The following is a 25,541-nucleotide window of genomic DNA, read 5'->3' on the forward strand; positions in this document are numbered from 1 at the left end:
TTTTTTTTTCAAGTTTCCATTTAGTTCTGTTGAATTTGGCTGATTTTGTATGCTTAGAAAGATTTGCATATCAACATTTTTTTTTTGTTGTCTAGTTTTTCTTTTCTTTATGTACAGCAAATAATCGAATATTGTGTATATATGTGTTTTTCTTGTGTATTTGTCTGTTAGTTTTGTTTAATGCAATTATTTACAGTGTCAACAACAATGCCTAAAAACTAAATAATAATTCTTGTTTACAAAAGTTTATTTAATTTTCGTTTTTCTCTTCTTCATTTCTCTTTCTCAGTTTTTTTTTTCTGCTTGATTGTTTGCTCGTTTGCTGACTTAACATAAACACACAAAAAAATGTTGCCTGCTTCTTAACCTAGACATATTATTAGTATTATTTTATATGTATATTCATTTATATATATACATATGCATCTATATATGTATGTACATTGATGTTTATTTCATGCGATTGATGACTAAATCTGCTACCACCTGCAGTCCCTTCTGATAAGGTGACTCTGTCAGCTCCTGGGCCAGTCGTATCGCCTCGTTGCAGTGCTTTTTGGCCAAAAAGCGCGTCTGTTCGAGTCCATGAGACTTGTGGACCAACTCAAAGGCACGTTCCACATCGCCAGGTTCACTGAAGCGACGCATAACCATGGGATTCAGCTCGGGGTACTGCAATAGAAATGCGTAAATGTGTGCGTGTGTTATTATGCAAGATTTGGTATTTAGGCGGGCGGCTAGACGGCGCATGCCAAAGCCAAACTTCTCCACTGCATCTCTATATATGTATGGTTGGTTTAGCTTTTCACTATTTGCCAATGCAGTGGCGTTTAACGCGCTGTTTAGGACGCACTGCACGCGTCTGTTAGTCGCGAGCTGCATAACAAATGGCCAACACTTTGTTGGCGTTAATGGTTAACGAAACCGTTTAACAGACGCATAAACCCACCCACTAGTATGATATCATCATCGATCGGGAATGCACTTGAGGATGCAAAAGCAAACGAAGATGTAGTCGAATAGCCAATACTAATATTGATGCTTATACTGGCAGCAGTAGCGGCCTTTAAAATTGCATAAATGGGCGACAAACATGGGTGGTGGGTGAGTCCTCTTATTGGCTGCCACTGTGCGACTCATTGCTGATATCGTTGGTAATTGAATAAAAACTCTGCTGTTGGCACAGCAATAAGGAAGTCTAATTGGCAAGCATCGGGAACTCACCTTTTCGCATGCAAAGAGCACTGGAGCTGTGGCCAGGCCCAGTTTCAAATCCGCTGCAGTCGGTTTTCCCATTTGCTCTGTAGATGAGACAAAGTCCAACATATCGTCCACCAGTTGGAAGGCCAAGCCAATATTCCGACCATATTGGAAAGCCAATTCGGCCACATTATCATCGGCCTGGGCAATGACAGCAGTCTGCATGGAAAAGAATCGTTAATTAAATGCTGAATGACAAAATGTTATGCGTGCAAACTAATTGGCAACAATTACAATTCAATCATTGTGGTAGATACTTTGTGTTTGTATGTGTGTATACTTATGTATTTGCGTGTTACTCACCGCTTTCAATGCATTGGCAATCAGCGAAGCGGTCTTCCTGTATGTCTTGGTCAAATAATGCGCAAAACGCTCGTTCTCAGTTTCCCTTGAGCCGAGCTGCATGAATTCGCCTTGAACCAAATCGGTTAAAATCTGCAACGACAACAACAACATCAACAACAATGACAAAAAAATATTTAAGTACAATGCGTCATAAATATGCCAAGTTTTATTTAGTTTATAGCCGGATTGTTCTTCACAGACACAAAGAAAAGTGCACCTTGGTTAAAAATCGATGAAAAATATCATCAAATTATATATCTTGATATATATCTTGATGAAAATTCTCATATTAAAGACTTGATTTTTAGAAACTATTAAAGATTTTTCTTTGTTATAACCTCCCAATTGTTTGCAATGAACATTGTTTGGAATAGTTCGATATAGTGGAGAAGATATTGAGGACATTCGCTTCCATATGTATGAAATATGCAGCCTAAGATTTCGCTTTTAGAATATTCTGTGTATAAACAAAAAAAAAACAAAAAACATCAAAGCAAACATTGTTTGTACCCAATTTTTAGGTTACAAGGTAAACTAAAAACTATAAATTTATTGCACCTAATAAATACTTTTCCAGCCTATTGTATAGCCCTTAATCCGCTTATGATTTTGGCCTTGTTTTAAATGAATTATTCTGTTATGTTGTAACTATTGTTTCAATGTAGGCTATTTCCTTTTTTTACATTTTCAATTTAGAAGATTGTTTGAACAGTTTGGGTCCACTTTGAACCTTCTTGTTTATTAAGAAATGATTATTTTTATATTTGCTTAAAAGAAGACTCAAAAATTCCTCTTTCATATGCTCGACATCAGTTTTATGTAACGTACAACAACAAAATGTAAGGCTAAAGCCGTGTATGATTAAAAATATGTGGAAATTGATTAAAAGTATGCGTCCTAATCAAATCTTAAAAATAAGTAGTGGTATCATTTTTCTTCGACATAGGATTCATTTGTGATCATAAAATGAGCTCATTTATGACTACTTTTATTAAAAAGAGGATTTATGTAAATATGATCAGGAAATCAAAAAATGTGATGTAAAACTTACACATTCAATAAATTATTATAATAATAAATTATTAAGCACATTAAGCACATTATCAGAATTTCTTCTCAAAACTGCAACTGCTTCTGCCTTACCCCATTTAATGATAATTTATTTCCACCTTATATCACTGTAAAACTGCATAAAAGTAGCAATTTGTTATTCCGGTCAAAATTGTCAATAAATCTTTAAGTTTCGCATAAACAAATAAGTGTTTTTTTTTGCTTTTTTCTTTGAGAGAGTCCAATGTGCAGACTGAGTTTGGCTTACTCACGTCATTTGGGAATTTCCCTGTGACTGTTTGATAGGTGTGATTAATTTGAAACCGAGGTTAAACTAATGCATTTCATAATTTCTGTACAAACTATTTTTAGTTGCTTAAACTAATTTGATGTGACAAACCCTAAGACCCAAAGACATTTTTGTCTCTGGGTGTGTGAGTGAAGCTAAAGGTGTATAAATATATGCGCATACATAACTTCCGCATGGCTAACTCTCTAAATGCAAAATGCAAACACAATTGTGCCAAATATTTCAAGCAAATAAAATTTCATTGAATATATATTTTTTTTTTTTTGGGATCAACCGACCAATTGCCGAAAGTTTGATCATATTATGGATTTATCTGTACATTTTTGTCTAGTATCTACAATTTTTGTTTGTTTGGCACGCCCTTGAGTATTAGGCATATTCATTCATTCAAAACTCACAGACGGTTGTAAAATTGTTAAATAAATACTAGATGGATTTTTATGCGTATGTGGGCGCTCCTCAGCCACAGACGACTCTCAAGGAGTCCAAGGTAAGGTAAGCCGATATGGACAAATTGACGCCAATAAGTTTCAAATATATAAAGTTGACTTTCAATGTTAATTAACACCAAAAATGAGTGCGTCTAGCAGTAGTAACAATTTGCATCATTAAAGTCAAAAAATGTTATAGCATATCTCATTTGACCACAAATTTTTAACTTCTTTGTCTGTGACCAAGTGATTTGTCAATTACATTTTGTTCTTTCTTGGGAGATTCCATCATTAAAATGTTACCCAATTTCTGTTATTCTATCATTTTGGGATTATGGCCCTTAACGGAGCGGTTTAACCCACTATCAAAATACAGAAATAGCCATAAATTGTCTTCATCAGTTAGATGTACATATCGTCTACGTTCTAGTCATTCATTTTTGGTGTTTGAATGCCGTCAACGTTCTAAAAGCCGTTCAAAAATTATTCAGGCACGTGTCTGGCATATTAAATAAGAAAATTTTGTAGATATGATCGCTAGAAGCAGAAATAAAGAATTATAACTCTTTTATTCGGCATGTTTAGAATTGAGTTCAGATGGATATACATTGATATCAAAAGAAACTTTAGTTTAGGAGTCTTCTCCAATCAATTTCCATTCACGTTTTAAATCCAAGAACTTGTTTTTCAAGCACATATGGAAATGATGACAGGCTTTTAAAGAAAGCATCAACTTGCCATTAGATGTATACATATGAAAAGTTTATGTGTGGGCTATGCAAATAATACTGATTATGCGTTAGATCTCAGCAGATATACTAAAAATGTTAATAATTATACATACAAACATTTTGTGGCGGTGCAAAACTCTAAGATGGCCAAGCCACACCTTTGAGATCTTTAACTTCCCATGCAAACACACTCACACACACACACGCACATTCCCTCCTCTGTCCAAATTCGTTACGCATGTCTTGCGAATTTTCGTATATATCAAATAGAAACGTTTTTTGGAGGGGCCCTCGAAACGTAAACAAGTTTATTATTTACTTTGGCCATTAACTCTGGGTCCACCATCTAGATTATGTAGATATTCATTCATTTGCTCTAATTTCAGTCTCGCAGATGAAAGTGAAATTGGCAACTGACTAATATGAAATATAAGTATAGAAATCAACCAGCTAGCTAGTTGCCCCACCTGTTTTTAGTGTGTGTATTGCAATAATTTAAGGAATTTCGCATAATATGAAAAGGTATAATCAACATACGAAACAGGAAAGAAGTGCAATAAGTAAGCAAGAGCCAAAAAGTGAATGCCTGCCCTTCGCCTTAGCCTTGGACATTGACCAGGGACGCAGGAAGTGAAGAATACATCCATAAATATGGCAAGCCTTCGGCCAACTGAACGGAGTCAACCTTTTGCTTTGCGGCCAATTAGCCAGACAGGTTTGCTCATCAAAGAAGCAGCAACTTTCCTTAATTTTGAACAAAAAAGAAGGTTTTCTTTCTCTCTGCTCGTGTGAAATTTACCACTCAATTCGATTACGTACACCCAGCTCAAGTATATAAATAAATGTATAGTATAAGCATACTTATGTATATAGCGAATCCGGGTTCTTTTTTTTTTTTTTTTTTTGATGGGGACTTTTTCGCTTGAGTTAAACAAATAGTTAAACATTAGTTATATTTACGTTGGCAATTTACGAGTAGTAGCATAAAATGTGCCAAGTACTTGAAGAATCCATAGCAACTAACCGATAAATATTGAACATTAAATAGTGGGGAGATACTCATACATACATACATATACTATAAATGTTTATTTAAGGCACAATTGTAAATATATAAAAGTTCCTCGTACCCAAACGAAACTAAGTATTATTTGAATTGTTGTAGTTTTGGTTGAATTCTGATATTGCCCTTATATTTTAAATTCTTAATCCATGTCTAAGTTGAGATTTTCAACTTAAACTTTTCATCCTCTTGTGTGGTTTTCTTACCTTACTCAAAACAATTGTCACATCATCGCTCCTCAGGCGAGCTATCATAATCGAGGCAATCGATAATATATAATCACCAGCCATTGTGACCTGAAAAAGAGACAGAGAAAAGAGAGAGAGAGAGAGAAAATACAAAGTTAAAGACGATCAAGATGATGAAAGAAAACCGAAATAAAAGAAAAAATACAGTTAAAAGGTTGCAACAAAATTATGTTGCCAACATGACTAAGCCAACGATAAAATCATACAAAAGGAGTTAAATTAACAAAAATTTTTAATTTAGTTTATGCATTCACTCAAGACATGCCCCGCAAGGGTAAAAAATGCAATTTTAATGACGTACGGGAAAAACATTTTGTATAGATATATAGATGTAGATAGGGGTTTAATCAGTCAAATCATAATGAATTGAAATGATGCAAGAAGGCAATGCTGATGAAGATGATGCTGATGATGCAGACTCGTGTTGACAGAGTCAACAAAATGCCAATCAAATCAAAATGCGCAACAAATTGATGTCAAAGTCAAAGAGTTCAGTCTGAATTGACTTTGGCTAGGAGGATGATAGCTGGATGATCTTCACAGTCGTAATATTTGTTTTTTGTTTGATTTTGGCAAACAATTTTGAATGAATGGCACTTACCTTTTTATGATTCCATAGCGCATTCACACTAGGCTTGCCGCGTCGGAAATCCGATTGATCGATGACATCGTCGTGCACTAAACTGGCCGAGTGTACCATCTCGGAGAAGAGAGCTATTTGTCGTTGTTTGTGTACTAATTGGCTGCCAAGGCGATAGGCAAAAAAATAAAATAAAAAAAATGCAAATAAATTTGTAAATTTTTCATTTCTATGCTCTGTGTATGTGTGTTTTCTTTAATTTGGCTCACACATACACACACATTTAAGACAAATTTCGCAAACACTTGCTAATTATTTACACTCGTCTACATAAAGTGTGCCAGCATGAAAAGATCTTCTTTTACTTACTGTGACTCGTTGTTTAGATGATAGTTTATTGCCTTGGCCATCAACATGGTGACCATCGGACGCAGCGCCTTGCCCTGTCCATCAAAATAATAGCTAGCAATGGTATCCAATTCTGGCTGTGATGTTCCCGACTGCAACAGCTGGAGAAAACAAACAAAACAAACAAACAAAAAACAGATCATTTCACCAAATGAAACACAAACACCGGAAAAAACCCCACACATTGCCACAAAAAAGTTCCCCAAATCTGGGCAAATGACGTAGCTAACCGGACCCTAAGTCTGACAAACATATTTATTCATTAGAACACATTTAAGTGTTTAGGCTTTTTCTAAGACTCTATACATATTCATGAATAATAAAAAGATCTCTTCATCTGTAGATAATTCGTCTGACATAACGAATTCAGTCTTTGATCGACTCAAAGGTCCATTTGAATTGAATTTCCAACTTACATCTCTCACATCGTCATAGAAATATTTAAGTTCATCATCGAGTATAATATATGGATCGATTTGTATTTCTCGCACAGGTCCAGCGGGTTGTTGGGTATGGACTGAACTATGTTGACGTAGGTTAGTCTTGGAGCATTGTGAGTACTTCAGATGATGGCTGCAACTGTGTGGATTTTGCTGCAAAAAAAATAGAATATAGCTTAGAATTAGATTGGCGTTAACAATTGGTATATAAAGTGCAGCAATTATGGACAAAGTGTGAATAATCGAGGGGCAAACGTGCTTTTAAAAATGTTAAATTACATCGTTTTAGGTTGGTTTTTTTTTCCATTTTGGAGTCACTTAACAACTTTCAATTGCCGACTGACTGGCTGGCACAACTAACAAGTTTCTTTGGCCCGCAGCAGATCTATTTTGGTTTTATTTTTTTTCTCCTCTTTTTTGACACGGCAGCCGCAAAATTAATAACTGGAAAATTGCAGCAGGCAAAAGCAAATGGCCAACTAATTGAAGTTGATTATTTAGCGCCCTCGCGACTCTTGACCTTGTGTATGTATGTGTGTGTGACTGTGTATGTAGTGTAGCCACAAATCCTTTTGTTGTTGATAAATAATACTACTAAATACATAAAAAATATTGTATGAGCATGACACGCGCAGTTAAATCGCTTGTCAACATGTTGAGGCAACACCCCAAAACAAAAAAAAAAACATAAAATGTTGCTCGACATTTGACTTGGTTTATTTATGTAGTTTTTCTGCTACTTTTGTTGATTTTGTATGCAATTATGCAACGGATTTTTGGTGTTTGGCATTTGGTATGTATATAAGTGTTTTGCTTCTTGTTTTTCTGTCAGCCAACTAAGCAACTAAACAGTCTGCCAGCCAACCAGTCAACCAGCCATCCAGCTAGCCAGCCAGCCAGTCAGCCAGCCAGTCAGTTAGTCAGTTTGTCTGTCAATAAAAGCGATAACATGTAAATTTTATGTTGCCAACTGGAACTGTCAACATTGTAAGCCATGACAGGGGCGTATCGATAGGGGTACAAATTTTGATATTGATTTCTAACATAACCTAGACCAACTAAATGTTTCACTAATTTTTACTTGATCAAATTTTTCAGAACTTGCCACTCACACACACACACAGATTGAAGTCTTTTCAGGTCTTTGGCTGTCACTGCATCGACTTGGGCGTGGCTGATTACACATCATCATGAAAGCATCAGCAGCATCATGTTGACCTACTTGTCATGCAGATAGATGTTAAGAGATCCTGCTCTGATCGTTCAGTCAATGACCATAATCAAGAGACCATAACTATTAACGCCCTTGGCAAGTGTTCATCTTCTTCTTTTACAGCATCGTCACCATCTTGAGCATCATCATCGTCATCATCTCTGATGCACACGTGTGTGTGATGAACCCTGAATGATGATGAAGATGATGATGAAACTGGTTCGTCAATGATTTCTTTTCATTCAAATCAATTTGCTTGACCATTCAAAAAGGGGCAAGCTTGTAATGACCCAGTTTCATATTAAATATATGTCATAAACATTTTATTATTATTATTTTTCATCGTCGTATTTTGTTGTTGTTGTTGTGGTTGTTGTTTGTCTTTGTGTTAAATAGAAAGCTTATTACAAAATCGAAGTAAGACCAAATTAAATTCAACTCGTTGAAACTTTCATTTTCAATATGTGCGGTAAATTGAAATTAGTGTAAGAAAGTGAGCAAATGCGTTAACACATTTTTTTTTCTTTTTATATTAAAGGTTTGTTGGTTTTTTTTCTCTCTTTTTTTTTGTTTTGCAAAAATCAAAAACCCAAGAAGAAAAAAAACACACAAAAACCAACATCGAAACGTGCAGAAATGCATTTAATTGTGGCTATTTTTTCATTGTTGGTTTTTGGCCAACTACGTTGAGTGATTTTTAAAAACATTTAAACGGTTTTAAAGTTTGGCTTCTGCTTCCACGGCAGGTGCCGCCGCCGTCGTCGCGTTAAGTTCAACAAAAGTCTTTCGATTGTCTCTAAATAAGTGGATGGGTAATAAACTTTTCGACGTCTGTCCGTACTGTGTTTAGATGTGTGGCCCCATAAATGCATAAATAATTATAATTATGTTGTGAACTCAATTCTGTGTGGTGGCATGGCGATATACATAAATATATATAAACACAAACAGATGTGTGTGTGTGTTGTTTTTATTGACTAATAATATCAGTGAATAATTGATCATTAAGCCAGCAGCAACTTGGCAATTTTGTGCAGTTCTTGTTGTTGTTGCTTTTGAAGTGCGTGCAACCAAACCAAACCAAAATAGGAAGTAAACATTTTTAGTTGTTCGTTGCACTTGGCTGCTGATCGTTAACCGAGGACTTGGTTTTTACCAATGCGTTTATGCGGCTTTTATTATATAAGGAGGGAAATCATCAAAATAAGGGAAAGATAGAGAAGGAGAAATGATCTATAATTATTTATTGCTCGTCTTGTATCACTGTACCTTTTAATTAATTAGAGAACTCTTAGTCACTCTGGCATGTAATCAAGTTAAACATTTTTATGATTTTTCTCAAAATAATAACAAACTACAGAAACTAAGATATTATATCTCTCACTTTTTGAGGCCCTATTAATATATATATTAACTCCGCTTAAAAGATTTTGAAACTTGTTTCTACCAAAACGTCACTGAAATTACATTTAAAATACAAATTTTTTAAGACCCATCTTCAGCATGGCAAAGTGCAGAAATCTCCAAACTCTAACTCTAAAAACAAATAATACAAAATATCAGTCGAGTGACAAAAATGAAAAATCATTTAATAACTTTGCCAACTGTTGTCATGGCCTTTAAGTGCCACAGGCTTTGAGCCTAAGCCCCATCTTAGTGGTCTATTCATTTCAATACTTTGGCTAAAACGAGTCACTTTAATCTTCTCATCGTCTCAGCAACATTCACACAAAGTTAGCCACAAAGTGAATAACCAACCAACCAACAATTGGCAGCGGTCCAACTTTCCCCCATTGATTGAAACAAGAAAAATAAAATAAAATAAAATAACCTCCGACAATTTTCATTTAAATATGCGTTTTTCATGTCATTTATTTAATTATGACAGCAACAAACAATTACAAAAGAAACAAAACAAATATACAGAAAATTATAGTGTTAACCCCCCCAAAGACGAGGAGGCAAGTGCGAAATCAAATTTGATTATCTTAAACGCCTCGGGGCGCTCCCACGACATATGTCTACATATATGCATGTATAATCCTCAACACTTGTCGATTGTAGAGCTTGAATTGCAAACTGAAGATGAAAACAATTAAAAAGATTGTTCAACATTTTTGAACCATTTGTATACACACTCCAAAATAAAGAGTTTGGTGGTTTCTATCAAGCCAAAGAGCCAATAGATTTGTGTTTTATCGCATTCAAAATGCTGCAAGCCTGTAGATTTTAACTTAAAGGGAAAACAAAATAAACCGCATACATAATTTACTATTCCCTCACTTTCAAATACAACTCAAAAGGGTGTAAAAACTGCGACACATTCAAATCAGCTTCCGTCATACGTTTGTCTCTTTGGTATTTTTGGTTTTATTTGCTGTCTGCCTGATTGATGTCATTTTGATTACAAAATTGTTGCATTTTGTTATTGATGGTTTTATGGCTTACTTATTGTTATTATATTTTTGCTCTTATTTGCATTGAAATTTGTGAATTGTGTGTTTGTGTTTGTCGTCTGTTTTTTCTTTTGGTCAATTTGTATGCCGAAAAAATATTGTTTGCTTTTTGCATGTAGCTATTTTAATGGAGGTCGAACGTACTTACCAGACAGACTTACCATAAACATAAAAATTGATGTTAGCATTTGAAAACATTTTGGCTTTTGGGCATTATTCACCCATAACAATTACTATATATGCAAATTGAGTGCAAGGAGAACATTACGAAGTGGCCAAAAGGAATAATCATTTCTTTTCCAAAAACCGGAACTGTTTCTACGGCCTTATGATTTAGTCATACGTTTTGAATGTAATTTCATTGAATTTAATTGCTGCCAAAAAAGAAATGCGACTGACTTGACTGATCAGCTATGACAGAGGCCACCAAACAACCACACACACACAAACACACACACACACAGAGGCAAAATAGCGGAAGCTAACAACAACAGCGACAAAATAAGGTATTGGTCAAAAGCGAAGACAGCAACAGCAATAGCAAACACAAGAGCCATGGCTAAAAGAAATAACATTAAATTCAAGAAAGTGAGCAAATGCCTCTTTGGCTGAGGGCCGCCGCCAATGATGACGATGACGACGCCGATGAAGACGAGGCATTGGTCTCTCTTACTTTCCCTTTTTGTCGTTGTGGCCCGGCCTAAAGCTGACATAACCAAAACGCCCGCTAGGGTAGAAGACTGCCAGAGATAGTGGGCATACACAGAGAAAGAGAGTGGGAGAGAGTGAGAAGGAAGGAAAAGATCGGTTCGGGGACTGCAGAAATCGCTGGCCAGGGCCAGTCCATTGTTTGGTTGAATGTTTGTTTGGTATGTCTGTAATTTCTCTGTTCGATTTTGACTGCTGCTGCTGCTGTGGCTACGACTGCGGCTAGTTAACATGCGTGTTAACAATTCAACAACGTCTCTCACACGCATTTCAAGTGAGTGTGAATGTTCAATTTGAGTGTCTGAGTGAGTGTTTGCCTCTAACTAGGCAATTTACTTACAGACATGTTGCCAAATGGCATTAACATTGTGCCATAATAGCCGTCATTGAGAATGTTTCTTAACCCATGGCAGCAGGTTATGGACAATGCAATCTGATGACTCAATACATCAATTCGTCACGGCTTTATAACATCAAGATTAAGCTCATCAAACACTGTGACGATTTAAAATACATTAGAAGCTACTCTGATTGCCCACTTATATACCAATAAGTGAAAGCCAATTAAATATTATTATGCATATGTTAAGAAATTTATGGCAAGAGGCATATAAGTATGTAACTTAATATGCGAACTTTTGTGGAAGTTCTAAACATTTAAAATAAGAACCCTTTCTCAAGAAGGAACTTTTAATTTAGATTTAGTAATTTTTGTTAACGGGTTTGTGATATTCTTTGTTATTCCAATTGTTTCTGCATTTCATAATATACATATTTACAATTAATACTTTGCGTGGTGCTGGCCATTTATTTCAGTCTTGAACTGGTTCGCACCTTATTGCCTGCCTGATCAACACTAAATGCTTCTATTTTTTTTTTCGTGGTATGTACTTTGGACCTTGCGTAATACGATTTACAATTGAAATTAGTGCATGATATCTAACACGTAGACGGCTACTCCTATAAATATGAATTTGTGATCAACTTCCGAGCAGACAAATATTCGTACACAGAAAACCAATAATAACAAGTGGCTATAACTCATAAAATGACATTTTAGGGGTTTGGTTTGGTAATTATGACAACATCTGTCAAATGAAAACCACCAAAAAATGAAGAAAAAAAATTACATCTAAGCGAAAAGTCGAAAAAATTTTTGGGCAAATTGAAAACCAGTTAATCGAGGGAAAAACTTGTAGATTCAAGTTTATCCTGCATTACATAAAGATGAATGCAAATGTTAAGGAAAGGCAAAATTTAACAAGAAAAAGGGGAGAAGGAGTTGGTGAAATATTAGTAGGCAACTAGGAATGTGGAAATAACAAAACCAAGAGGCAAACAATTAACCAATTTCAAATGTAAATTAAGTGAAACCAAATTACACTAGACCCAATGCAAATGTAGACAAACAAAACTATTTTTCTCAAATTTCAGAATGTTGAACAAACAAATGTGATGAACTAAAAGAAAAGAAAAAAAAACGAAGACGCAACATGGCTAACGGCTGGGCCTGTCTTGGCTTGGCCTCCATTTCATCTCATACACAAATGAGGCAATCAGTTTGGTATAATCAAATTTATGTTAATTGATTGATAAAGCATCCAATGTATGTATGTAAAAAAAAAGAGGAAAAAAAAAAATAATAATAATAAAATGCTAGATAGGTATACATGAAAAACTGAACGACATTGATGAAATGTGGGCTGACAGTTTGGGTAAACGCGTCGGCTTTTGGGCCCAAAGTTATGCAACTTGACCAAAGCTTCAAACTTGCTTCAAGCCGTTACACGATGGTGCGGCGGTGCTTCTTTTTGGTTGCTTTCAAATCGAAATTCGAAATTTCGGTTTTGTTGTTAAACAAAAAAACAAAATGAAATGAAATGAAAGAAAACACAACGCTGAAATCATTAACAGTTAACAGTTGCTGGCCGCCAATGCCGATGCCGATGCCGATGCCGCCAATCAACCAGCAAACCTCTCTGAAACAGAAGAAACCACAAACCAGTTTAGGACAACACCGAAACGCATGCGTCTTTTGGAATTGGGTCAGCAAGTACGAGGCGAAAAAAAAAAAAAACAAAATACCAAAGCCAAAGGCAAAGCCAAAGACCAAAAGACCTCAGCAACAAAAAAACAAATGAAATGCAGGTGTAAGGCAGGTTGTATGAAAGTCTAAAGCCGCTTAGACATGCCCAAAAAAAATACGATAAACAAAAAATAGGAGCCTCTGGTAGGTCTGGAACAATTTTCCCCTCATCAAATTTTCATTTCCCATGTTAATTGGATAATTTAACAAATTATTAAATGCATTTTCATGGTTAATCCCTTTAAAGAATTCCAATTTGTTGTTGTTGTTTTGTTATTTTTTTTTTTTTTTGCTTTTTTGAATATTTTTATTTTAACCCAATTTGCTTTGCGATTTTACACTCTCCTCCCATTGGCCATTGGCGAGTGAAAGTGTCTGTGGCCAACAACAATAACAAAATGCAGAAATAAAGATTCGGCCACAAAGACAAAGATTTACGATATGACCATCTCGTGCATACGACAGATATTTACATATACATACATACATATACAAAAATTATCTTAAATTTTAACATATTTATGCGCAAATTAATGACTTTCTCACAAAGTTTTGGCCAGCCAAACAAAAACGACAAAGTTGTGAAAGATTTTGAAATTTTAAGATGAAATTCAAAGAAATTTTAGAATTGAGTCATTTTTAAAATTTTAATTTAAAACAAAAAGAAAATTTGCTATAGTTTTTGTGTCGTTATCAATCAGAGAAGTTTCTTGTTCCATCTAATGTTCTATCTAGATGGTTATTTATTTTCTGTTTGTCATACTTTAAAGATAATGACCCTTGATCAAGAAACTCTTAAAATTTTAAAACATAAAATGAATTTTTGTTTCTTTAATTGCCCCGCATCTTCTCTCTTTCTCTCTCTCTCTCTATCAGTTAACTTATCAAAATTCACACGCAGTCGTTAAACTTTTTAACAAATTTCACGCGTTTGCAATGAAAGTGAAAAGAAGAGCAAGAGGAAGCATTAGCCAAAAAAAAAACACACACAGACGGCATTGACCACAGTTCGAGGGAGGAGCCCCAAAAAAAAAACAAAAAGAAAAAAGTTGTTCGTTGAGTTGGTTAAGATGAAAAATAACTAAATTCCGCAATTAAATCAATCCAAAGATAAGAAATACATGTATTGGCAATTTCGTGAAGAGCATAGATAAAAGACAATAAATTTTCTATAACTAAGGAAACACCGACTATGAAATACTTAACAAACTCTAAAGTGTTGCAACTTGAAGAAGGTGTTCTAGTTTATAAGAACACTATAAAATAGTCTAAATAGACCTTTTGACTACCCTTACTTGGCTTTTTGAAGCTTATAGAGTTAGGGTATTTAAAATCAAAGCGACAATTTGTGAATTTTTTGATTGCTGTTGCTGTTTTTGTTGTTGTTGATCAAAACAATGCCAACATATGAATGAGAAAAGAGACAAATGAAATGAAGAAGAAAGTCAAAGAAACCGTTAAAAAGTGAATTTCTGGTATAACTGGGAGTTGTTGTTGTTGTTGTTGTTGTTGTTTTTACTGTTGCTATTGCAGACTATTATTAGTTGGCGTTTATATATACATATAAACATATATAGCCATACATACATACATACAAACATATCTATATGCTTTTTTTTTTGGCGACTTAGCTGCCGCTGCCGCTGCGACGTGCGCTTTCTATTTGCGTTTTGTGTATTGTTTACCTATGATAGATGAATGTATCAGTTACCAGGTGTGTACGAGGGATAATACAAAAGTTTTAGATGACTTCAAGTTACACCAAGAAACTAAAAGCCATCAAAATCAATTGATCGCATTCCAATAAGTGTAATTCATGTAAGACATGAATTCTAAAAATCAGTCAAATAATGGAAGAATTACAGATTTGTAATGTTAAGGGGTTTTTTTTTGAGAATATTGGACAATTTTTCTAATAATTTTTGGGTAATAAGATAATTATAATAAATATCTGTATGTATCTGTATGTACTTTCATCAATTTCTAAGCGACTTCAAAAAGTTATTCGATAAATCTGAATCATCAAACATTTCGATATTTAAAATAGTTTTGATTCGATTTATGAAACAAATTATGATTTATCTATTCAATTATTTTCCAAAAATTTAAAAATATTATTTTTTATATATAATATATTTTAAAGGTTTAAGAAATTAGAGATATATATTTTAAAAATCGTTTTAAAATTGACATAACTATAAATTAGCGAAGATTTATTTGTTTTTTAAGAATTTTTCAAAATTATTTTTCATAATTCTACCTACTCTTCTTCGATTTAAAAAAATCATTTATAATAATATTTAGGAACTTATTATTATGCATAAAGAATGATATATTTTTAATACCAAACAACAATACAATTAGAACGAGTGAAGGATATTCGCAAAACTTGAAGCTAGTTTTTATGTGAAACTAGAAAAGGATGTTCAATATGAACTAGAATAGGAATACCAATAGGAATTGACAATGCTCTTAAGAGCATTTTTGAAAGAACCTGAAAAGGATGCTCCAATAAAACTGGAAACGGATGTCTAAACTTAAATACATACAAGAAATCTAAATAGAAGAAAATTAAAGCTTACAAATAAACTTTTCGAAATAAATTAATTCAAACTATTAAATTTTCCCTCGCACACAGGTGTGTGTGCGTGTGTGTGTGTGCATTGTGTGTGGTGGACATCAAATCAATTCGGCTTTGGCATGAATTTGGTAGTTGAAAACAACCAAAATGCATAAATAATGCCAGCAACGACAATTGCATACAAAATATAACAACAAAAACAATAAAAAGAAATGATTATTTGTTGAAAATTTACTATCAAATTTATAACGTTTTATTTCAAATTCTGTTTTTTTTTATCATCGCTTGGTATTGACATTGTTTTAACTGTCTTAACCCATTGCTGTGCATTGCCATTGATCTCTGACTCGGTTCAAATGTTGGGTCAGTGGTCTTACATTGTTACAATGAGCTTAGACAGTTAACCTTTTGTTTTCGTTAGTTTAAATATTTATGAATGCCAAAAAACCTTGAATCAGGGCTACAGTCTAAGCCATATTTGAATTAATGCATTTTTGTTGGAATCTCTTGTCCAGAATTTGCAATGTTAAAGCAATTAAAATCAATTTACAACGAGCATTTTTATTTTTGTGAGGGCCATAGCTGCTAACTAATTTTAAGTATTTAGTAAGCCGTGTTAAAATGGCATGCTATAAAGCAATATAAAAGAAATATTGTGCACTAATTGCTCTTGCCTATACATAGAAAAGTGCATATTAGTCAAGGCAATAAAATTAATATGCACCTTGCAGTTTAGGATGGTTTCAAATTAAGGTTTCTTTACACAATATTTAATGTGTATTAAAATAAAATGTGTATGTTTTTACTTTCTATTGAAAATAATCTATAAAGTTAAAATGAAATCATTTTAAAATAATATATTTCAACCAATATTTTGACATTGACCAATACATACATATATTAACATTGACCATGTCAACAAGCTATGAAAAGTTGTAAAACAAGGATCTTAAAAATTTTGATTTATGAGAATCCAACCCTTTTTTTTTTTAATAATCATAAATCTTAAATATGAAGTTACTTTTGTAGCCTTAACGAATATAAATGAGGCCACTTAATTGCTTTAAAAAAATTATAACAATTCTAATTTATGTTTTGGCTAATTGTTTTAGTTTTTATTTGGAAGGACAAATCCGAAAAAAAATGTATTGTTAACTTCTTTATTGAAACTTAATCAATGTTTAAGCAATTGAAAGATAGATTAATCACTATGAGCCCAAAGTACAGAGATTCTCACTATATACTTTATTATTCATTGAAATGTTCTCCGAATTAATTGTTTACCAACAAATGAGATAAACAGCGGTGACTAAAATTGACAATTGCTTGATATTTTTTGGCTAAAATCCGAATTGTGGAGGAAATACCCGTAAAAGCACTAAACCACTCGAAATGATTAGCTCATGAAAAAATCAGATAACTTTTAATCAGTAGAGCAAAGTGATAAACCATATTGGCATACATATGTCGGCACTAGATATAAGTATTTCCTATATGTAAGCAATTCAATTAACTGATGTTTAACGAGTTCATAGTTTTAGAAGCATTGCTAACTAATGTGAACCGATAAACATTAATAAATATGAGCAATAAGTAACAGAAATAAAAACAGATGCAAAATATAACAACAAGAAGGAAACTCAAATTGCATAACATAAAAAAAAGAGGAGGCAAAAAAAAAACACAAAAATTACAGACTTGTCAACAATATAAAAAAGATGACAAACTGCAGACAAACATAGTTTGTATAGATACATATATTCATAGGTATTGAGTGTGGGAGATGGAAAGAGAAAGAAATGTTTCACCTTGCCAATATGCAAGGCAACAAAAAACAAAAAGGAGAGAAAAAAAAGTTGCAGCTAGCGGCTTCCGCCAATAACAACAAGTGGGAGCTGCTGGTGCTGGTGCTGCTTTTGCTTTTGCTTTGGCTTTGGCTGGTGCTTTTTCACGGCACTTGCACAAAACCAGCAATGGCCAACGAAGACCAATTTCACTTTCATTTTCCTTTTGGCTTGGCGAAATGAAAAGCGGACAAGACAGGCAAGAGAAAAACAAAAAAATGTAAAAGAAAAATCGAAAAACCAAAGTCACGCACTGCCAATGCACTTTCAGGTGTCTTTCAATGAACTTACCAGCAAATCGAGATAATCCTGGCCAATGCTGAAACTTAATCCATGAAAACCACGCCTCAATTGTTGTTGCTGCTGCTGCTGGCGCTGGCGCTGAAGAGGATACGCTGAGGATGCTAATGATGATGACGATGACACTGACGTTGAGGTTGATAATGACTGACATCTAACAGCGAATAGTTGGCAAAGGAACTTGTGCGTCTGTTGGCGACGTGAACCGCACGCTAGGCGACCGGAAGTAGTCAGGCAGGCCATATTGTTTACAAAAAAAATTTTTGAACAATTTATTTGCTTTTGTACTATTTATCTCTTCCTTTTTTTTTGGATTGTTGTGAATATTTTTGTGTTAGAAGTACTTTAATTGCACAGAAATTATGTATTTCATTTATTATTGAAAATCAAGTGTGGATCATTATTGTATATTTTTTTTTGTAATAAATATTTTTTTGTTTTAATCTTTTATATTCCTTTGGTTTTGTTCGCAGGATTTTTTTTTTGGCACCAAAAAACACACACACGCCCGTCGAATTATGTTATTGTTGAGTTAAGATTTCTTTAAGACTTTTCTTCTCCAATGTATATTGAATTCCGATTTAGGAAGCGCGCTTTGCTTGCGTCCGACTCCAGCAGCTCCAGCTAAATGTTTTTTTTACAAAATCAAAAAACCGAAATCTGGCCGCGCTTGCGCATTTCAAATTAACAGTCGAAAAGGTAATATGTTAAAAAATTAACATTATGTTATCACAATGTTACCGAACATGGGGACAACACACAGCTGTTTGATCGCAAACCGTTATTGGTGCACACATTTCGTTTAACAGTTTGAGAAGCACTAATCACCTTGAGGATTACCTTTGGCCGGCCTTGGGTTTTGTAGAAGAAGGTATACACGCGTTCGCTGATAAGGGGAGAGATGGACGGCCAGATTTAAGAACCCTTTTTAAGGCAACTGTCAACATTCATGGCTATTATTCTACACACACACACACACACACTTCGACGCCAGCGTCTTATGGACCAACACTTTGAGAGGGTGTCGATGTCCTTTCTGTTGTTGTTTTTGGTGCGGCAGTAGCTTAAATTTAATATTTCGCAATTTTCCTACTTTCCACTAATTTTCTATTTTCACGTAATAGTATCAACAGCTGTCTTTGGCATGCCGCCGAGCTAGAGATGGCCAAAACAGTTGGGGTATTCCCGCATCTTTGAAACTACTCAAGCTGCAACAAAAACAAATCAGCAGTAGCAAGGACAAAACACTATAAATTTGGTCGGTTCAAAATGCAGAAAACGGTTACTAAAATATCAATTGTTGATTGATTGTTAATAATGAAAAATTAAGGTTTACCAGACAAATCACCAGAAACATAAACAAGAGTGCCCTGAATGTTTTTCCGATAAGCCACAGCATATGTAATCGTCCATCTCTAAACAGCTGATGGAATATTAGGGGTCACGTTGTTTACGTAAACCATAGAAATTATATTCAGAATGTCGAAAAACTTATTTTTATCAATTACAAACTTTGTGAAAACTATTGAGCGACTTCTGCTTCCCCATGGCGGACCGCCACCAGGTGAATATATTTCGGATAAGCAAAAAAAGAGCAAAATAAAAGAGTTTTCTGCAATTCCTCCATTAGCTTTTGCCCTTGCCGGCTTGGACCACCAGTCGCATCCGCAAATCGAGAGGAGTGCCAATCCTCTTTCCCCAGGCTTTAGTCTAAATGAACTTCTGGGAAATGGTATGCTTTGGGCCGTACCCAAGCATCGGCGCTCTGTGGAGAAGCGGTTAAATCGAAAATTTGGTTACCCAGAGTATACTTGGAAGCTACTTAAAGAAAAGAGGAATCTACGGTCTTGCGTACAATGCGGACATGATCATGAATTGGGAGTTCTGTGTCGTAAGTAATATATACTCGAAGGTCGATTTAAGGTTTAATTACTTTTCTTTTAGCTCACTGTTATAATAAGGTGCGTCAAGAAACCCAACTTATGCAGGATAAAATTCAAGAGCAGCTTGGACTGGATCCCGTAGAGAAAGAGGTTATTGTCTTATACGAAGGTGAGAAGGCTGAAGAGCAAGCCGATGCGCTGGAAAATAAACGGATAGTTGAGATGCCAAAGCCTCGTCCCATGTGGTTCACAAAGAATCTGCTGCAGAAATCCACCCAACAGACATCAGAAACCAAAGAGGTTAAACCATCTGATTTGGGTTAAATATATAAGTTAAAATTTTGTTACTACATCTTTAACAGGCAATTTGTTTATTTTCCATAAATTGTAAACTCTTTGTTTGTCTCAAAAATCCATTGTTAAAATCCTGGGCAGACATGCATTTCCTGCCCTCCACACGTAGCTGCAGTACCTCCACTTGGGAGTTGTTGGCACAGCCTATTAGCAGGGATTTAAGGGGACGTTGATAGCTTAGGCAACCTGGTTTCAATTGAACCCTTTCATCTTGTTTTTTTGGCAGACGAAGCTCAATCAATTGAATTTGCTTTCCATGAAAACTAGTCGTTAGGTTCTTAAAGCCATAAAGAGCCCGATATCGAGTATAAATGTCTTCGGCGTTAAGTGCTGCCCAGGAAACCTCTGCGATTTTGTTGGTTATCTTGGGAGCTAAAAAGAAAAAGGGTCATGTTTATAATTCGTTATAATTCTGTGATCTCGGATTGTGTTACCATAACTAGAATTTTTATTGTCCTGAAGGCGAGCATTCGCCAGTCGTTGTTGCAAATTGTTAACAGTATCCACCAATAAATCAGCTCCTAAATGCGCCAGTTTCTCATGCAATTCGGGCATGAGAATGTCACTTTTAATTGCCATTTCACGTTGAGCTAAAATCTAGAGTAATTATTTTTTGTTAGAATGAGCAAGAATACTTTAACACACATCGCTTAAGTACTTACTGCTCCAATATCAAAATGATGTGGCTCTATTTTCATTATCGAAACTCCTGTTTGTGCATCTTTATTCATGATGGCATATATAATTGGTGCTGCTCCCCTCCAAAGAGGCAAAAGACTGGCATGGACATTGATCATGCCCTTGGGAAAGGCTTGAATCAGATGGACTGGTATTAAATGGCCAAAAGAAACCACTACACCCAAGTCATAATCCAAACAATGGGAAGTCTCAATGGGCCAACTCTGAAGAGGAAGGTTTGCTTGTTCCGCAAACACTCGCACACAGTTGGCTGGACTTTTAAAGGATGTGACCACACCCAGCTGGTGGCTAGATTATAAATTTTTTATTTATATTATGTTTGTTTTATAAATACTTTATAACTCACCTGCCATTCTTGTGAAGAGCCTTTAGACTGGGTAATGAAAAATGATCCGTGCCAAAAAATAGAATTTTGGGCGGCGGGCAGGTTGATTCAAAACGTTTGACGCTTGGCCAGACATGGGTTAACACTTTTCTCTTATATTTAAACAAACTATTGGCTAAACTTTTACTATAAAACATAATTACAAGGTATTAAATAATACAACGCGATGTAAACAATAACAGCTGATCTTATAGCGAAGGTTTCAACCCCATATTATAGCCCCTATTAAGGTTTAGTAGTATGTAGCAACGCGCGACAACTCTGGTGAAAATACAGAGTTGCCTCAAATAAGCAAAAAAAGCGGAAAACAAGCAGCCTTTTATTTTAATTTTAAAGTTTTTTATCCAAACGTCTCAAGGATCAAAGATTACAAAGATGATGACTGATAAAGTACAGGATCAGAGCATCATGGACAAGTCCATGAGGTCGGTGTTTGTTGGAAATATACCATACGAGGCAACGGAGGAAAAGCTGAAAGAGATTTTCAGCGAGGTTGGGCCGGTTCTATCTCTCAAGTAAGTAGTTCAAAAATTTGTATTTGAAAAGGGATACATAATCTGTATATTATTCCCAACAGACTTGTATTTGACCGTGAGAGTGGCAAGCCCAAGGGATTCGGCTTCTGCGAGTACAAGGATCAGGAGACGGCACTAAGTGCCATGAGAAATCTCAATGGCTACGAGATCGGTGGCCGAACTTTACGTGTTGACAATGCCTGTACGGAAAAATCGCGCATGGAAATGCAACAGCTGCTCCAAGGCCCACAGGTTGAGAATCCCTACGGCGAGCCGTGTGAGCCCGAGGATGCGCCCGAATTGATAACCAAAACGGTAGCTTCGCTACCGCCGGAGCAAATGTACGAGTTAATGAAGCAGATGAAGCTGTGCATTGTCAGCAATCCGTCGGAGGCTCGTCAAATGCTTATGCTGAATCCTCAATTGGCTTACGCCCTGCTCCAAGCCATGGTGGTGATGCGCATTGTGGATCCACAGCAGGCTTTGGGCATGCTCTTCAAGGCAAATCAAATGCCTCCAGTTTTGGGTGGCAATCCGCATGCCAATCCAATGTATCAGCAGCAATCGCAACCTCCGCCGCAGCAGCAGCAGCCCCCAAGAGATCCAGGTCCTGTTTCTGGACCCAACTCTGGTCCTAACTTCAATCCCATGCACTCTGATATAGACTTGCGAATGATGGGCCGTAACATGGACCAGGATATGCGGCAAGTGATGCCTAATCCTGTGCCACCACCTCTAATGGATCCACGCACTCGTGGTCAGATGCCACCCCAGCAACAAGGTCCTCCCCCAGGACCGGCTCCTTATCCAAGCGATCCCAGACAACGGCCCATGGATCCACGTCTTCGTGGATCAGTTGCAGGTCCGCCGCAGCCTCAGCAGCCGCCACCACTGCCACCACAGCAAATTCAGCCGCCAACTCAGCAACAACAGACAGCAGCTCAGCAATTGCAGAGTCGTCTCGGTGCCCACGGAGTGCTGCCCTCCGATGCCTCCGACCAGGAGAAAGCGGCTCTTATTATGCAGGTGCTGCAGTTGTCCGATGAACAAATCGGACAGCTGCCACCCGAGCAACGCGCTAGCATATTGGTCCTCAAGGAGCAGATTGCCAAGAGCACTCAACGCTAGAATTTCTCATCAAACGATTCTTTTACTTTATTTTTGTAACCCAATAAACAGCAAACTTGCGCAGAGACTTCTATTAAAACTGGAATGAAAGGGATCAGAGGGCGGAGACGAGAGTCTGATGCAACTTCTGGACAGTTGTATTTAGCATTTGCCTAAGGACATCATCTTCAGTACACTGAACAACCTGTGAGATGCCAAAAAATTTAATTAAATAAGGTTTAGTGTTTTTTTATTTATATGCCTTCATACCAAGGATTCCAGATTGATTTCCGCTCGTTTTCCGCTTACTGTAACCGGCAGGACATCGCCCTTAAATAGCTTTGGCACACAATTATCTCCAAAAGTATCCTGCAAAGTCTCAATGAGACACTCACGGAAACGTGAATTCTCCGATTTGGTCTGGTTGCTGGCGCCTTTTAGATTGGTGCCACCTAGCTCCGATTGCATGATGCAGGCCAGAACTGCATCGGCATAGACATCGTTCACATGCGTTGCCTGCCATTCCACGATAATAATTTTCTGCTCCACCGTCAGCTCAACGCAGTTGAAGACACGTAGCTTTCGCTCTGGTTCCACAACCACTACACAACCAGCTCCTATACGATCTAGCAGGAGTTGCAGGGTGGTCAGTGAGCTACCCCATGGTATGGACTGGCGTTGAGTCACCACAGACATGCTCATGTCAGTATATTCTGAGGGATTAAGTTGGTATTAGTTATAAATGGGAATTGGGTTGATCCAACTTACTGCCAAGATCCGAGGGAGCGAGCAGATGATACTTGAAATCACGCTTGACCAGCACTCCAGATAGTTTACTGGCTAGTTCTGGCTTATTCGCTGCCAGGTGGCCCATCACTTTGGCTGTCTTTTCGCCCCGGAAATACAGATCCACGGCATGGGTATTGCGTGGATTGTAGAATTTTATATCTGTGGTGGCGTCCGCCTCGTATTCCCGCTGCAAGGCTAGCTTTAAACGTGACATTTCGTTTTGCTCACCATGGACCAGGACTACATGATTGGGACGCAGCATGCGGATGAACTCGCTGGTCTGCTGGTAGTCCGTATGGGCTGAGAAGGATATATAATCAACAGACATGTTTAGCGGCAACTTTTGTCCCGATAAAGTGGTAATTTCTTCCGGCTCTGATAGTATAGTCTTGGCAAGAGTTCCCTCCACACAGTAACCCGCCACGATCACTCCATTCTTAGGATCTGTACACCAACTCTCAAAGAGTTCACGCGACAAGCCGGATTGCATCATACCCGGCGAAGCCATGATTACACATGGCCCAATGTCTTCAAAATGGTCAATGCCTTTTAAATTTGAGATGTGGCGAAAGACAAAAGGATTATTGACAGCTATCTGCCGTCGGATACGGTCATTCATAGCATTTATGTACGTCTGATAGACGGCCATGCACTTCTTGGCCAGTGACGAGGCATAGTAGATGGGTATTTCGTGCAAGTCGGGATTCTGTGACCAAAACTCATCCAATATCAACAATAACTCCTGGGCACGGCCCAAGGCAAAGACTGGAATCAGGCAACGGCCACCCTGCATCACCGTCTTCTGCACCAGAGATGTAAAGCGGCTCTCCCGGTCTTCGCGTTTCTCGTGTATGTGCGTGCCATAGGTAGATTCAGTGATTAGGACATCGGGTTTCGTTGGCGGGACCTCGGCAGCCATTAAATGGCGATCCTCTTGACGTGAGAAGTCACCTGTGTAAAGGATTTTGATGCCGGCAATCTCAATCATAAACATTGCAGCGCCCAGGACATGGCCAGCGTTGTAGGCACAAAAACGAACGCCCATCACATCACGCTCTTCGTGGAAATTTATGGTCTCAATCTTTTCCATTGAGGCCTCCAAATCGGCTTCAGTATACAGCATTTGATCCGTAGATATGTTGCTGATTTTAATGAAATCTGACAGCATCCAGCGATAGATGGCCTTGGTGGCATGTGTCATAAAGCAACGTCCCTTGAAGCTGGTTTTCATCAGAAACCAAGGCAATGCTCCACAATGATCTATATGGAAACTACAATAACAAGAGTCTCTCTAAGTCATTATCCAACTCAGGCAATATATATACGCACTGTGATATGAATAGCAAATCGATTTCATCAGCCTCTATCAGATCTACATAGGGCAAGGCATCCATTCCGGACAAGCCAGGATGTATTCCGCAATCCAGCATTATCTTTTTGCCTTTAAATTCAAGCATAATACAGGATCGACCCACTTCTTGACCGGCACCACTAAAAGGCATACAGGAATCATTAAAATCGGTTTAATAGTAAGTTATTCGGTTATTCACAGCGGCTTGATCTGCAAAAGGTCACTTTCTTCATCTGGGACTCGAGCATCGTTTCCTGGCTGCGACATGTGAATCAAAATAGATTAAAAATTAAAATCGTGTGAAATAGCCGGCAACCAAATAAAATAGGGCGAACACACAAATGCGATTGCCTCTACAGAAATAGGGGGGCCATTAAAATAGGGTGCGCATGTACACACTGGTA

At 36.7% G+C, this 25,541-nt stretch overlaps 5 protein-coding genes across 5 annotated transcripts; 2 read left to right on the plus strand and 3 right to left on the minus strand.

Moving 5' to 3' along the window:
* Window positions 1–258: 258 nt before the first annotated feature.
* Window positions 259–18,454, minus strand: LOC6651345 (all trans-polyprenyl-diphosphate synthase PDSS1). Its single transcript, XM_002073492.4, has 8 exons — window positions 18,046–18,454; window positions 6,843–7,019; window positions 6,388–6,527; window positions 6,040–6,181; window positions 5,397–5,486; window positions 1,564–1,695; window positions 1,225–1,419; window positions 259–672 (listed from the first exon to the last, which is right to left on the minus strand). The coding sequence occupies exons 1-8, from the start codon at window positions 18,295–18,297 to the stop codon at window positions 451–453; spliced, it is 1,350 nt and encodes a 449-aa protein (XP_002073528.1). The 5' UTR covers window positions 18,298–18,454; the 3' UTR covers window positions 259–450.
* A 1,011-nt stretch (window positions 18,455–19,465) lies between these two features.
* On the plus strand, window positions 19,466–20,349 carry LOC6651346 (39S ribosomal protein L32, mitochondrial). Its single transcript, XM_002073493.3, has 3 exons — window positions 19,466–19,618; window positions 19,685–19,945; window positions 19,999–20,349. Exons 1-3 carry the CDS (start codon window positions 19,534–19,536, stop codon window positions 20,259–20,261), a joined length of 609 nt encoding a protein of 202 aa, XP_002073529.1. The 5' UTR covers window positions 19,466–19,533; the 3' UTR covers window positions 20,262–20,349.
* LOC6651347 (methionyl-tRNA formyltransferase, mitochondrial) lies at window positions 20,292–21,569 on the minus strand. Its single transcript, XM_002073494.3, has 4 exons — window positions 21,337–21,569; window positions 20,954–21,278; window positions 20,726–20,888; window positions 20,292–20,663 (listed from the first exon to the last, which is right to left on the minus strand). Exons 1-4 carry the CDS (start codon window positions 21,510–21,512, stop codon window positions 20,293–20,295), a joined length of 1,035 nt encoding a protein of 344 aa, XP_002073530.1. The 5' UTR covers window positions 21,513–21,569; the 3' UTR covers window position 20,292.
* Window positions 21,570–21,671: 102 nt separating this feature from the next.
* On the plus strand, window positions 21,672–23,085 carry LOC6651348 (cleavage stimulation factor subunit 2 tau variant). Its single transcript, XM_002073495.3, has 2 exons — window positions 21,672–21,890; window positions 21,953–23,085. Exons 1-2 carry the CDS (start codon window positions 21,751–21,753, stop codon window positions 23,016–23,018), a joined length of 1,206 nt encoding a protein of 401 aa, XP_002073531.1. The 5' UTR covers window positions 21,672–21,750; the 3' UTR covers window positions 23,019–23,085.
* LOC6651349 (cleavage and polyadenylation specificity factor 73) lies at window positions 23,021–25,490 on the minus strand. Its single transcript, XM_002073496.4, has 5 exons — window positions 25,337–25,490; window positions 25,116–25,277; window positions 23,766–25,057; window positions 23,268–23,710; window positions 23,021–23,202 (listed from the first exon to the last, which is right to left on the minus strand). The coding sequence occupies exons 1-5, from the start codon at window positions 25,402–25,404 to the stop codon at window positions 23,113–23,115; spliced, it is 2,055 nt and encodes a 684-aa protein (XP_002073532.1). The 5' UTR covers window positions 25,405–25,490; the 3' UTR covers window positions 23,021–23,112.
* Between the last annotated feature and the right edge of the window lie 51 nt (window positions 25,491–25,541).

This window comes from Drosophila willistoni, chromosome 3R (genome assembly GCF_018902025.1).
Source record: "Drosophila willistoni isolate 14030-0811.24 chromosome 3R, UCI_dwil_1.1, whole genome shotgun sequence".
Taxonomy (NCBI): Eukaryota; Metazoa; Arthropoda; class Insecta; order Diptera; family Drosophilidae; genus Drosophila; species Drosophila willistoni.